This window comes from Peromyscus maniculatus, chromosome 15, assembly GCF_049852395.1.
Source record: "Peromyscus maniculatus bairdii isolate BWxNUB_F1_BW_parent chromosome 15, HU_Pman_BW_mat_3.1, whole genome shotgun sequence".
NCBI classification, from domain to species: Eukaryota; Metazoa; Chordata; class Mammalia; order Rodentia; family Cricetidae; genus Peromyscus; species Peromyscus maniculatus.
Genome location: NC_134866.1, coordinates 30,730,416 through 30,743,059, shown reverse-complemented (window position 1 = coordinate 30,743,059; position 12,644 = coordinate 30,730,416). Strand labels below are relative to the sequence as shown.

Here is a 12,644-nt window from a genome sequence, read left to right as displayed (position 1 = left end):
TAGTTCTCCCGTAGGCCTCAAGTGGCATGAACAAAACCCAAACTCTTGACCATGACACATTTATTAAAAGCACCATTCCCAGCAATGACCAGCTTTCCGGAGCCAGTCACCTCCTGTCAAGAGCTCCTTCCACTGGGTAGGCTGTGTTCTGATAATGGCTGCCTGGGGATTCTCTCTGGTTCTGCTCAAGAGGCCATGGTGGAAAGGGTCAGATTGTGACTGGGTCACTCTCTGGCTTTCATTTCTGCCTCTCAAAGCCCTTTACAACTATCAATTCTCTTTCTGCTCTCTTCTCCAGCCAAGGAAATCCGAACCACATCTCTTAAGCCTAAACCAGGTTAAATGTCTTCTTTCATCCCCATGCTCCTAAAGCCCTGGATCTGGCTTTTCTAGCCCACAAGACCTACCAAATCAGTGCATAATATGGATTTCTGCCATGGTAACGAGCAAGCAGAACACAGCTTTGCATTTCCCATGGATACACTTCGGTCAAGTACATAGCAGAACCATTTAAGGTTTCACGGCTTGCGCGAGGCCGAACTTGGATACAGAACTGGGAAGAGAGCTTTTCTATGTAAAGAAACGGAGGCTTAGATCCAGAAACTGGGCTATAGAGTTAGGTTGTCTGAGTCCAGAAGCCGGAGCTCTGATCTCCGTTGCTCTTCACGGGACCATCAGGGCAAAGCTGGTGTCTTCCTGGAACACTTTGTGAGACTGCGGGAGACAGAGATGCCTGCAGATGCTTGCAGCTGTCTACCCTGATCATCTTTCTGCAGGTGGGCTTCTGAGTGCGTGCATGCGTGCGTGCGTGCGTGCGTGCATGCATGCATGCATGCATGCACGTGCGTGCACTCACTCCTTCCTCCCAATCCCTGCGTTACTTCTCTAGAGCAAGGACTGTAAATCATGGCTTCCTTCCCCACCCCCGTCCGCAGCCCGAAGAGCCTCCGAGAAATGGCAGCATGGGTGCCTCTGGTAATGCCAGGGGAGGGCTGGCCAGGGTTATCATCCCTCCCAGCTCTCTGAAGTTCTGTTCACAGAAGTGTTGAAGAAATCAGGGAACCTAAAACCTGTCTACTATTTTTTGGATTCCTGTTGTGCAGCCTGGCTGGAGATGCCGATCGCCAGGGGCTTCAGGAAGCTGAGCGACATCAGTATGGGTATCAATCTGTGCCCACTCCACGACTCAAGCAGGTGGCAAGTGTGGCCTCACTAGCAGTCTCCTCGGGCCTCTAGCTGATGGTAAACGATGTTATATCCATATGGCTTACTCTGTTTAGCTAAGCCAGCCAACTTGAGCAGGGCCAGTGTCTGAGGCTCAGAATCCATGGCAGCATTTCTGAAAGATGACCACTTTCAGGCCCGAACGAAGGACCAAGCTTTCACAGGATGATGGCCTGATGCACTAATTACTCATAATCCAAAGCCATCCCCATCCTCCACAAGGTCATAGGAATATCCTCCAAAAGTGAATCCCTTCCAACTGTAGGATCCAGGAGGTGCATTCTGCCTCAGACTCAATGGGAGCCCAAATAGCTTATTATTAGTAGAACACACTCTGATTCCTGATCTTTCTCCTGTTTTCTAACCCTTGTATTCAACCACTTGGTCATCTAAGAATAAGGCCACCATCCTCTTTCATCTAGTCATCGAGTCTCATGAATGACCTTTCTAATGACCTCAGTTTCTCCTCATTTCTCACATGGAGAACTCAGTGCAGGTCTTTAATCGACAGCAAAACAAGGATGAGCAATCCCTGAGAACAGGGACCAGAATCAGGACACAGAACTGGGTGTGCACACTCACATACACACATATGCACGTGCGCACACACATGTGTGCAAGTGAGCTCACACATGCGTGTGATGGGCTCTCTGATTCTTGAACCCAAGTGATCCTTTGGCTCCAGCATACTGAATGCTGTGACCAGAGGTGTGTGTCACTATGTCTGCCTAGAATCCTCAGTAGGCATGGACACTTTGTGTCTGTGCTTTCGTTTCCTCGTCTACAGAACAAGAGTAATAAAGGTGCTTCCCTCCTTGGGTTAGTGTGAAGCAAATTGAAGCAAATTGAAGCAAAGTTAATCCAGAGGAGGGTGTGGCGACCAGCATGAGAGGTGGCTGACATTGTTAGCTGAATCTGACTGTGATGAAAGCTGAGGACACCAAGCCTCGGAGAGATAATTAAGTACTTTGTTTAGGATTACATAGATGTAGAATAATACAACTACTGTAGGAATCCAGGTACATTTTTTTTAATCAAAAGCTCAAACTCAGTTATTATTAATTTGGTACATTGAAGGGTTCCCAAAGGAAGTGTTATGAGAAAATGGAACCTCTGGGGTACCAGCAGGCAAAGAGGGCATCTACTATAACAAACTGTGCATGCTATCTTGTTTTAGAGGTTCAGATTACAAACTTCTCTATTACAACCTTTGGCTCTGCTATATTCCCCTTTCATCTGACTTTTATCCATCCTTCCCAGTAAACTACCCAAGATCTGGAAACCCACTGCAAAGCGCAGGACCGATACACAACCTTCAGTAACGGTTAAACTGGTGAATAACATTGAATTCTTAAATAAGTAATTTAACTTATTACTTTAGTAGAGAGAAGGTAACAGTTGATAGTATAAGTGAGATACAAAATTCAAACTATACTAAAACTTAATCAGGGGAAAGTAATATCCCTTCCACCTAAGTCCCAGACACCCATCTCCCATCCCAAGAGGCATCCACAATGGCCACTTTCTGGAGATGTTATTGGATTACATTGAATTATTGTCTACTTAAGCTTATTGTCAAAAGAAGTTAGAAAATGGGAGGAAATGATTTATAAAAATATAGTCAACATATTTTCTTTTCTGAGAAGTCAATTTCTTTCAAACTCAGGTAAAGGCTATGCTGATGCCAGCTGTGTATGTACATGTGTGTGTGTGTGTGTGTGTGTGTGTGTGTGTGTGTGTGTGTGTGTGTGTGTTGTGTGTGTGTGTAGCTGCAGCAAGACCAGCAGTAAGTGAAGACGCTACTTGTACAAGCTCCCTCAGGCCAAAGAGCTGTGTTGATCTAGGCATTGCTATGTTCAGGTTCCCGTCCCTTGCACTTAATCTCATGTGTTGTTTGAATCATGTGTTGAGGATCAGGCAAGTTTATTAGGGTACACGATATATCACCACACTCATGACACTTTACTACTGGTTATTTTGCTGTGAAAACACATTCCCTTGACACGGTCACATTCTGTGCCTTTCATAAGACAAAGAACTTTCCCTTTCTTTTAGCAAGATGCAAGGTCACTCTAACATAATCAACCACGATTGGGAATGACAAAGTGCTTTTTAGAGAAAGGGAAACAGCGACCCCTCTTTTTAGTGTGTTCTTTCTCTCAAACAAATGTGTGCCGTAGCCCAGGAAAATACACGCTGTCTAAGGCTTTCCTTACAAACCCTTCCGAAGGGACTTGGAGCTTGGTGCCATCTTCTACCACCCTGCCAATTCCCCCAGGTTATATGAGGTTTTGTCACAGCATGGCGCGCTCACATCTTGCCGCTGCTTAGAGATGACACCCAATTGCACGTGTTCATACTTGCAGATAGGATGATGAATTAACTACACTTCTCTGCTTTATTCTGGAGTCATGGATTCCCACGTCTCTATCCCTAGTCCACAATATTTTTGTCTAGTTTTCACATAAAAGGCATATTCACCTTATTAAAAAAAAAAGACAAAACAAAATGTATTGGATAAACTTTTAAGTACCTCTTCCTGAGAACTGACAACGCCTAAGAATTCGGAAACTAAAACCTATGGTTATCAGTCAGGTTTTGGGGAAATGACTTCTTTTTCACTTGCTAGCAGATGTCTTGACTCCTTCCCCCGTAAGAACTGATGTCCAGACATATTCCTTCCCCATTATTTTGTTTAGGGCTTATATAGACTTGGACTCCAAAGACAAGAGGAGCCCTTGTTTCGGCTGGGTCCTCCGAGGAAGACACACCAAAAGATAACCAAAAGGCTTCTTCCTTTTCTCCTAGATCTGTTTGCTTATAAGCTGTCTGTTTGCTATTCAGGACCTTTGGTGGAAGCTTGGTGGTCCCTCTGACTGTCAATGAGCTTTTTGTGTTTCTTTGTCAGTGCCTTTTTGCTGCTTCTAACTCCCCAGTTTCCACTAGCAAAGCCAACCATGAGGGCATCCAGCCAACTTATCTACCCCAGCCCCGCCAAGTCGGACTGCAGTTCTCACAAATCTGAGGAAGGGCCCCACTGGGCTAGGAAGTGAGCACGCTGGAGAAAACAGACCCTTAATTCCTGGCGTTTTCTTCTTGTTAGGAGTGATGCTATTTCTCTGTATTTAACAACTTCCTTCTCTATTATTCCAGCCTTCCATGCTCATGTTCTACTCCTTTCCATTCCTTTATTCTTTAATGGAAATCTTTTTTGTCATACGGATTGAAGTCTTGTTTAGAACACCATTTTGAATAGCTCCTTCTGTCTCTCTTCCAACCATACTGAGCTCCATACATATTATAGTCTTGCCAAGCAAGTGGTTATTTAATAATTGGGTGTGAGGGATGAGACTTAACTGTGGAAGCACGACCATTCTTTTCCTTGAGTTTAACTGAATCAGTCAAATGGTAGAGTGCTAATGCTCTACGGTTGCATCTAGCACGTAGCCTCACTGGCCCCCATACCATGGGACATTTCCCTTCTTAGCATTTCTCATACAAGTTGGTAGCCAGCAGAGCAAGGGCAAGATGGCTCTTCCCTTATGAGGACAGTGTCCGGCCCTAGACTGCCTTTGCTTCCCCTCTCTAGCCTAGTGACTTTGGGCAAGCTGCTTGATCTCTTTGTGACCAGTTTCATCTGTAATATGAGGGTGTCTGTAGTATTATACCCATCATCATAAGTGAGAGCACACGAAACCCTCCCTGGCAAGACTGGTCTCATGCAAAGACTCTATTATGCTGTCTCTCGGCTTGACAACAACTGGGATTCGGGGCATAAAATAAGGCAAGAGTATCGCAGTTTGCATTGACTCCCAGGACCAGGACACAGTGTTGACTCTTCTTCCTGGAATGGACTCATCGCTGGGAGCCTACTAGGAAAAGCCATTACTTCTCTGGCTCCATCAGGACATGCCACCTGGAGTATTTCTATAATCAATCAGAAACTCACTAATCAGCCATCCCTGAAAGGGCCAGAGGTGCTAAAATGGGATAAATCTAAAGTTTATGACAAACTTTTCTCTCTGGCTGTATTTCTCTTTGTCTGCCATTCATAAAGTCCATTTCCTTGACAAAGTTATGTCTATATGTTATACAAGTTTCATAATTTTTATGAAGTCATTCATTCTTTAAAATTTCTGGATTTCTTGGCTAATTACAAAGCAGCAATTAAAATTTGACATGAATGCCTTTTGGTGGCAAATTGGTAGAAACTTATTTTAGGATTTAGTATGCTGGTTTAGATGTTTCCAGCCTAAGGATGTCTACACTGGTTTGGAGAAAAATTCCAGAAACCTAGTTTTGTTTTTTTTTTTTAATCTGTATTTTAAGGTAAGATCTGTGTCGTCTATAAGTAATAAACTAAAACTTCAAATAGCCATAAACCAAACAAACTGAAGTTTTATTAATACAGATTGCCGTCAACCATGCTAAATTAGTAAGGGACTGAAATATTTAAAAAGTGACGTAGCTAGCTATGGCAGCCTCTATGAGGCAATGAATGAAAGAGACCTGTGTTAACGTTTTCCCAATTTACCTTCCCAAGTCACTGAATGAGAGCATGCAAACACAGGCCGACTTGACTTCCATTTTTAAGCCCGGGACACTAAGTTCAAGGCTGCACTAGCTAGGGTATAATTACTACTAGAGGTTCACGATTCATCTTGGGTTCACTAATTGTATAAATCAGTTCTAAGTAAAAGTGGCATTGTCTAAGGATTCTATTTTGGCCAGGTCTAGCCTGCTTATTTGTTTTTGTTAGTATTTAACTACTTGTGCCGAATGATTCAGTTATCACTCCTTTATCCTCACATGACTTGGGAAAGCGTTTATTTCTCTTATCTTATCCACACAATCAATGGATGCGCACAATGCTTACCGACAATTCTTTCTGATTAGCATATATATGACTCTCAGTAAACTGTTTTTTTTTGGGGGGGGGTGGGGTGGGAGGAGGGCAGGGAACTTCTTCAAATGCAGGGGAGACCCTGAACTATCAATTTGAATACCTACAATCAGTCTCTCTGATAACACTCCCCGGCATTCAAGTGTCCCACAGAAACAGGATACAGGCTTTTGTAATTTGGGTTTTGTTCAGATGACTCACCCACAATGACCGCGGTGACAGTGAGCAGCACAAAAGCATTCCGAAACAGGTAACTTTTAACATCCTCCTTGGTGATGTTCTGGACTTTCTTCTTGGCCAAAAGTGTGCGCTTGCGGACTCCTTGCTGGAATCTCTCCATCCTGCCCCCCATCCTGGGCTCTTCTCCGTTGCTTTTTGTCATGTTTTATCTTTCTAGGAATACTGTGTTCTTTACTTCAGGGTCTTGAAATTGTCCCCAGAAAGTGAAATCTCCTCTTCGGTGTTAGAGAATACCACTAGAACAGGAGATAAAGAGATAAAAGTTACAGTTTCCTGTGTTGAGAAATCAATGTTGGCTCATGCCAAGGTGGGCACTGGGTTACACTGAACTAGAAATCGAAGACTGGAGAGCTACAATATGAGGCTAGATTGTGTTTATTTTATTGAACTATGTGTACAAAATGGACATACAATTAGAACAGATGGGCAAAAAATTGTGTTCCGATTTCCAATTTGCTCTTTCCCCTCAATGAGTGAGGGGTTCTTCAGAGTTGGATATGACCGAGCACCCACGCTTCCACTCAGTTCCTCAGCGCCTAGCCGAGTGCCTTGCACAACCCACGCACTCAATAAGTGCCCAACTGAGCTGAACACACAGAAAATTCCACTTGACAAGCACCTGTCTTGTATGTGGTTGAAGATATAACTATATCAATAAAAATAATTGAGATAATTGAGATATTGGCATGTGGCTATTGATAGATGTAGTGAATCTTTGGTTTTATTTATTAATTTCACTAAGAAAGAAATAGGAACAGATTAACTTGTAAATATGGTCATAAAAAGAACATATGTGCCCAGGGGACAGCAGAACTGCATTTGAGGCTTTTACAGGGTAACTTTTTCCATGAAATAAGCACATTGCCCTAGGCACATCTACAAATTATCAGGAATCATAATCCATTTCCATATTATTAGAAGCAAGAGCATAAAGCGACATTTGTGCTTATGGCAAACCCATATGTGACGCGAGTCTTCTGGGGAGACCATCACTGCCGTCTCCCTATTTTGAAATTTAGGATTTCTCGAACAGATGAGGAGAGAATCCAGTTTTCATTCCAAGCATTACAGCGTGTGGTTTCTGGTTTCTTTAAAGTGCTCTTAGGTTATTCAAATACAAACGTCTAAACCACTTTCCTTGCTGGAAATCATGGGCTTCCTCCCGCTGCTGTGCAAGATTCTTAATCCCTAGTCTTTGGCGGTGATCAGTTTTGCCTGTGGACGTGTGTATCTGGCAAAGCCAGAGCCAGCGTGTGCGTCTGTGGGGGAGGCAGCTGCAAGCCAGACACTAGCTGGCTTTCGGCAAATGCAAAAGAAAGATTTAACAGTTTGACTTTTAAATAAAATTGCAGGTTGTGGTCATTGATAATAAGACCTGCAATGTGTTTAAGACTTTACACTAGATTAAAAGCTTAGAGAATGTGGAAGAAAGGGAGAGAGGAGAGCCCAGATTTTTTTTTTTTTTTTTTTTTAAATTAACAGTTCTGATGTCCTTAAACCGTCAGTTCCCCTTAAAATACACCAGCTCAATCTTGATTTCACTTCTAGAGCTCGGACCTCCATTTACCCCCCAGTCCACCTTGAACCACTGGATTTCAAATCGAGAGCGGACTGGGCTTGGCCAGTTAGCACACGCTGGCGGCACTCGATCCTAGCAGGACCTTACCTACCAACATGGCTAGCTTTGCTCCGCCGCTCGGGCGAACAGAAAAGTGGGACACGAAACTGAGCCCCGCGGGGTACCGGAGGCTGCGCTTACCTTTTCTGAGTCTGTGAAGGGTGGAAGACACCCCAGGCAATGTCAAGGTGAGTTCCCCAGCAGGTAGCTCGGAGTAACAGCTGAGCGAGCGAGCGAGCGAGCGGCGGGGCAGGCTGGCCCTGACAACATGCATGTGCTCTGAAACCGCCACTTACTATCAGGCAACTTAAGAAAAGAGGCGGAGCCTGGGCTGGGGAAAGGGGGAGTGGGGAAATGGAAACAGCAGGGGGAGGAGGGAGAAGCCCGAGCTCTCCGGAATATTGATTAATCTTGGCACACCAGAAGCATGCTCGCTCGCTTTGTTTTGCTCCTTAGACCTCTTTCACGCTTTGTCAGTTCACTTTTATTAGAAATGCAAAATCAGAACCTGGAAAAAAAAATCGGAAACTAAAGCGCACACACACTTGGTCGCTGGGAGTCCCGATTAGAACGTTTGGAAGACTTCTCCAAGGCCATATTTAATTACCTCACTTTATTTCAGGTTTCCTCCCCTCCAGGAGACGTCAGAGGGTGTTCTTTTGCCTGCTCATACAACTGTTAAGTATCTCCCCCCACCCCCACCCCACCCCCAGCATTGGGGACATAATTGACATTTCTTGGGAGGATCCTGAATACAATTAAGTATAGTGAGGAGAAGGCTTACTGCAGCCGCCTTCTCAACTTGTATAAAATTACTCAAAACACAAGGTGAGACATGCCCTTGTTTTAGCAGTTTAAACTCCAATACAACAAATCTAATTGAACTCTGGCCGCCTGCTCTGCAGCCAGAAAGGTAAGAATCACAACAGTACCAGGATCGTAGCCAAACTATAAAGTAATGGGTGTTTTAAGACCAAGAGTCACGATTTCCAAAGGTAAATTGCTATTTGGTTGCTTCCTCTGTCTCAAAGGATGCTGGATGTCCCTGTCCCCATTTTTATGAGTTAGAAAGTTCTGGTTTTGATACATAACTGGTCTCTCTCTCTCTCTCTCTTCCCCCTCTCTCCTTTTTTCTTTTTTGTTTGTTTTTGGGGCTTTTGAGACAAGGTTTCTCTGTGTAGCCTTGGCTGTCCTGGAATTTGCTCAGTAGATCAGGCTGGCCTTGAACTCAGAGCTCTGCCTGCTTCTGCCTCCCAGGTGCTGGAATTCAAGGCATGCGCCACTACACCTGGCTGGGCCGTTTTTCTTCAAAGGAAAATGGACTGCACAAATAAACAACCTATACATTAAAAAATGAATTGTTGAGAGTGACTTGCCCCTCCCCCCCAACTTAAAACCTTGTTTAGGTGAAAGGAAACAACAGCTCCTTAGAAACCTGAAGATCACAGCCAGGGTTCTGTTTGCATCTTTCCTAAATTCCCCAGGCAAAGGCTGCTCAGCTTTTGTGTCTGCCATCCAACACCAAAGTATGTATTTTTGTTCTTCATTGGCAACTCCAGGGAGCTAGAAAAAAAAAAAAAACGTTCCCTGCCAGCCTTCATCGGTCATGTATGTGCTTTGGACCGGCTACCAGTTGGAAAGCAATGGTGAACTCCAGGCGTGCCCCAGATGACAAATTAGCAGCAATTATAACAACTTCCTAATTTGACACCCCTTTAATAATTTAATGAAAATCCAGTCTCCTGTCAGTCTCAGCCCGTGGTGATCTTTCCTTTCCTCTGATCCCTCAGACCTCATAATATCCACACCCTGTTGCTTAACACTTAAATTACACCTTGCCTTGTCCTGCGACCTTCATTTTAAGATCATGTTGAGTCTGGGCTTCTCAACTGAAGGCAAGAGCCTGTCTTGTGCCTGATGCACGGTGAGCATTAAGCAATTCTTATGAATGGCTGATATAATCTGGGAGATTATATCACTGCTCTACCGCTTTCTGCTTGTTTTTCTGTTGGGAGCTTGGACGCATAACGGAGAACATAGACAGTCATCTTCTCCTGAGTCATGCATTTGGAACTATGGTCACTTTTTTTTTTGTTGTTTGTTTCTTTGTTTTGCTGTACATGATTTGCATTTTAAGGGAACTTGAAAGAGAAATGGGACACTTTTAAGTGGAGTTTCCAATCAAAAGCATTTCTGCTCACACTGCCCACCTCCCAAGGCCAGCAAGAGAAGGGTCCGGAAAACCACGCTGGATAACATAGAGGAGAGCGAGCCTGGTTTGCTTCCCTTTCCTCTTTTTTTTCCACCCTCTCCAAATCCCTAAAGCTCAGCTAAAACAGTTTTATTATTTCAATTTGTGCAAACAGCAAAGGGGGTCTGGTGTTCATAGAGAAAGGAAGCAATTCACCCTTGGAAGTTTTGTTGGTTGTAGTAAAAGCTAATGAGAAAATGAGATGCAAAGAGCCTCGGTTCAGAGTTCATATGAACCGCAAGGTTTGGGTCTGGGCCAAATATCGGGAATTACTTCTTCTGGGCACTACTCTTTTGGAGAACTGTAACAGTAATGTCCCAGGGGCAGCCTGGATTTGTTCTGTGTATTTCTCCTACTGTTCCCTCCACTTTATAAGCGGACCGTTGTTGAACTTTAAAAGGATTCCCCCCTGCTTCACAGAAGCATCAAATAAACGAAAGATCAAGACATCATGAACAAACCTCTGCCTGCTGTACTACATTTAAAGCTACTTGGACACTGGACACAGAACCTAGGAAGCATTAGCGCTAGAGTCCCAGATAAAAGCAAATCAAACCTCCTAATAAACACATCCAGGGAGCAAATGCTGGTGTTTTGAGAAAAATTCACCAAGTTTTTGTTTTGGGCATGCAACGACGACCTGGGAAAAATAGGCTAATCTAACAACAGAGCAATGCATCTGTAAATGAAGCACCCCATCCCCTGGCTTGCAGTATGAGTGATGGTGACCATAAGGGCTGATCTTGCCACCTACAGGACTGTCAGAGCCCATAATCTAACTCTCTGGAAGTGGTTTTTATTCTTTGTGCACCAACCCCCAGAAGGAAGTTAATTAAGAAAATTTAAGCTTTGTTGAATGTCTCCTTCTTTGATCGTTTAGTTTCAGGAGGAATTTTTGTTTTTGTTTTCTTTTTCAAGACAGGGTTTCTCTGTGTATAGCTCTCTCTCTGGCTGTCCTGGAACTCACTCTGTAGACCAGACTGGCTTTGAACTCACAGAGATCCACCTGCCTCTGCCTCCATAGTGCTGGGATTAAAGGCGTGTGCTACCACCGCCCAGCTCAGGAGGAATTTGTGTTATTCCTTCTTCAGACAACTAACACTTCAGGATCTCCAATTCTTCTTACAGTTTGGAAATCTTTTGGGACTGTTAGGATAATGAGAAGAACCTGATCAGCCCCTGTTGCTGGAGGGCTTCTCTCCAGGTTCCACCAAGCCCCGCAGTCCCACAATCCACATATAAAATAATCACTCAGACACTTATAATACTTATAAACTGTATGGCCGTGGCAGGCTTCTTGCTAACTGTTCTTTTTTTTTTTTTTTTTTTGGTTTTTTTCGAGACAGGGTTTCTTTGTGTAGCTTTGCGCCTTTCCTGGAACTCACTTGGTAGCCCAGGCTGGCCTCGAACTCACAGAGATCCGCCTGGCTCTGCCTCCCGAGTGCTGGAATTAAAGGCGTGCGCCACCACCACCCGGTGCTAACTGTTCTTTTATCTTAAATTAACCCATTTTTATAAATCTATACCTTGCCACGTGGCTGGTGGCTTAACCGGTGTCGTTACATGTTGCTTGTCCTGGTGGTGGCTGCAGTGTCTCTCCCCCCTTCTTCCTGTTTCCCCAATTCTCCTCTCTCCTTGTCCCGCCTATACTTCTTGTCTGGTCACTGGCCATCAGTGTTTTATTTATATAGAGCAATATCCACAGCAGGCCCCTAGTGCGCAAGTGTAGATGAGCTAGAGAGAGCAGGAGTAGATGCATGGCTGGAGGCAGTTTTTCGTTTTGTCATATATATTTGACACACACACACACACACACACACACACACACACACACACACCCTAGAAATATCTGTGGTGAACCCCAGTCTGTTGTTTTTAACTGACCGGATTTCATTTTAAAACTCACATGAAGACTGAAACACACAACTCTTCTCACTGTAGAGGTTAATTAGTTTATCAATTTTATTCATTCATGTCTTCATTCAGTCAGCATGAAGCAATCACTGGGCTTCAAATGCTGGTTTCGTTCCTAACCACGCATTCATAAACACTATGCAGCAGACCAGAGAGTATTATAGGAATCCCAGGGGAGCCCTATTAGCCAGTTAGTTTGATAATAAGATTGAGAACAAGATGAGAGTGAGAGCTATGTGGGCCCCTGCAGGATATGCAGTCATGGGGCCGGCACTGGCCAAGAAAGTGTAGCATTGTGGGTAGGGTGGGATTCCTGCTGGAGAAGAGGTAGGGACGCCTCAAAGGATCACATTAAAGACCTTACACTGAGCCATGTCTCAGGCCTGTAGTCCTGGTACTAGGGAGACTGAGGCAGGGCAATAGCCCAGAGTTTAAGCTGCCCTAGGCCTTAGCATAAGACCTAATCTCAACCCCACTGTCTCAGAAGATCTTGA

The 12,644-nt window shown here is 44.2% G+C and overlaps 1 protein-coding gene across 1 annotated transcript in view; it reads right to left on the bottom strand.

Annotated features, from left to right (window-relative positions):
- The window catches only part of Slc1a3 (solute carrier family 1 member 3), an 80,268-nt gene extending 71,962 nt beyond the window's left edge, over positions 1 to 8,306 (bottom strand). Inside the window, exons 1-2 of the mRNA XM_042261452.2 lie at positions 8,127 to 8,306; positions 6,329 to 6,603 (exon numbers count right to left, since the gene is read on the bottom strand). Coding sequence (XP_042117386.1) covers positions 6,329 to 6,509 — 181 coding nt within the window. The 5' untranslated portion in view covers positions 6,510 to 6,603; positions 8,127 to 8,306. The remainder of the gene's footprint in view (positions 1 to 6,328; positions 6,604 to 8,126) is intronic.
- Positions 8,307 to 12,644: the final 4,338 nt, after the last annotated feature.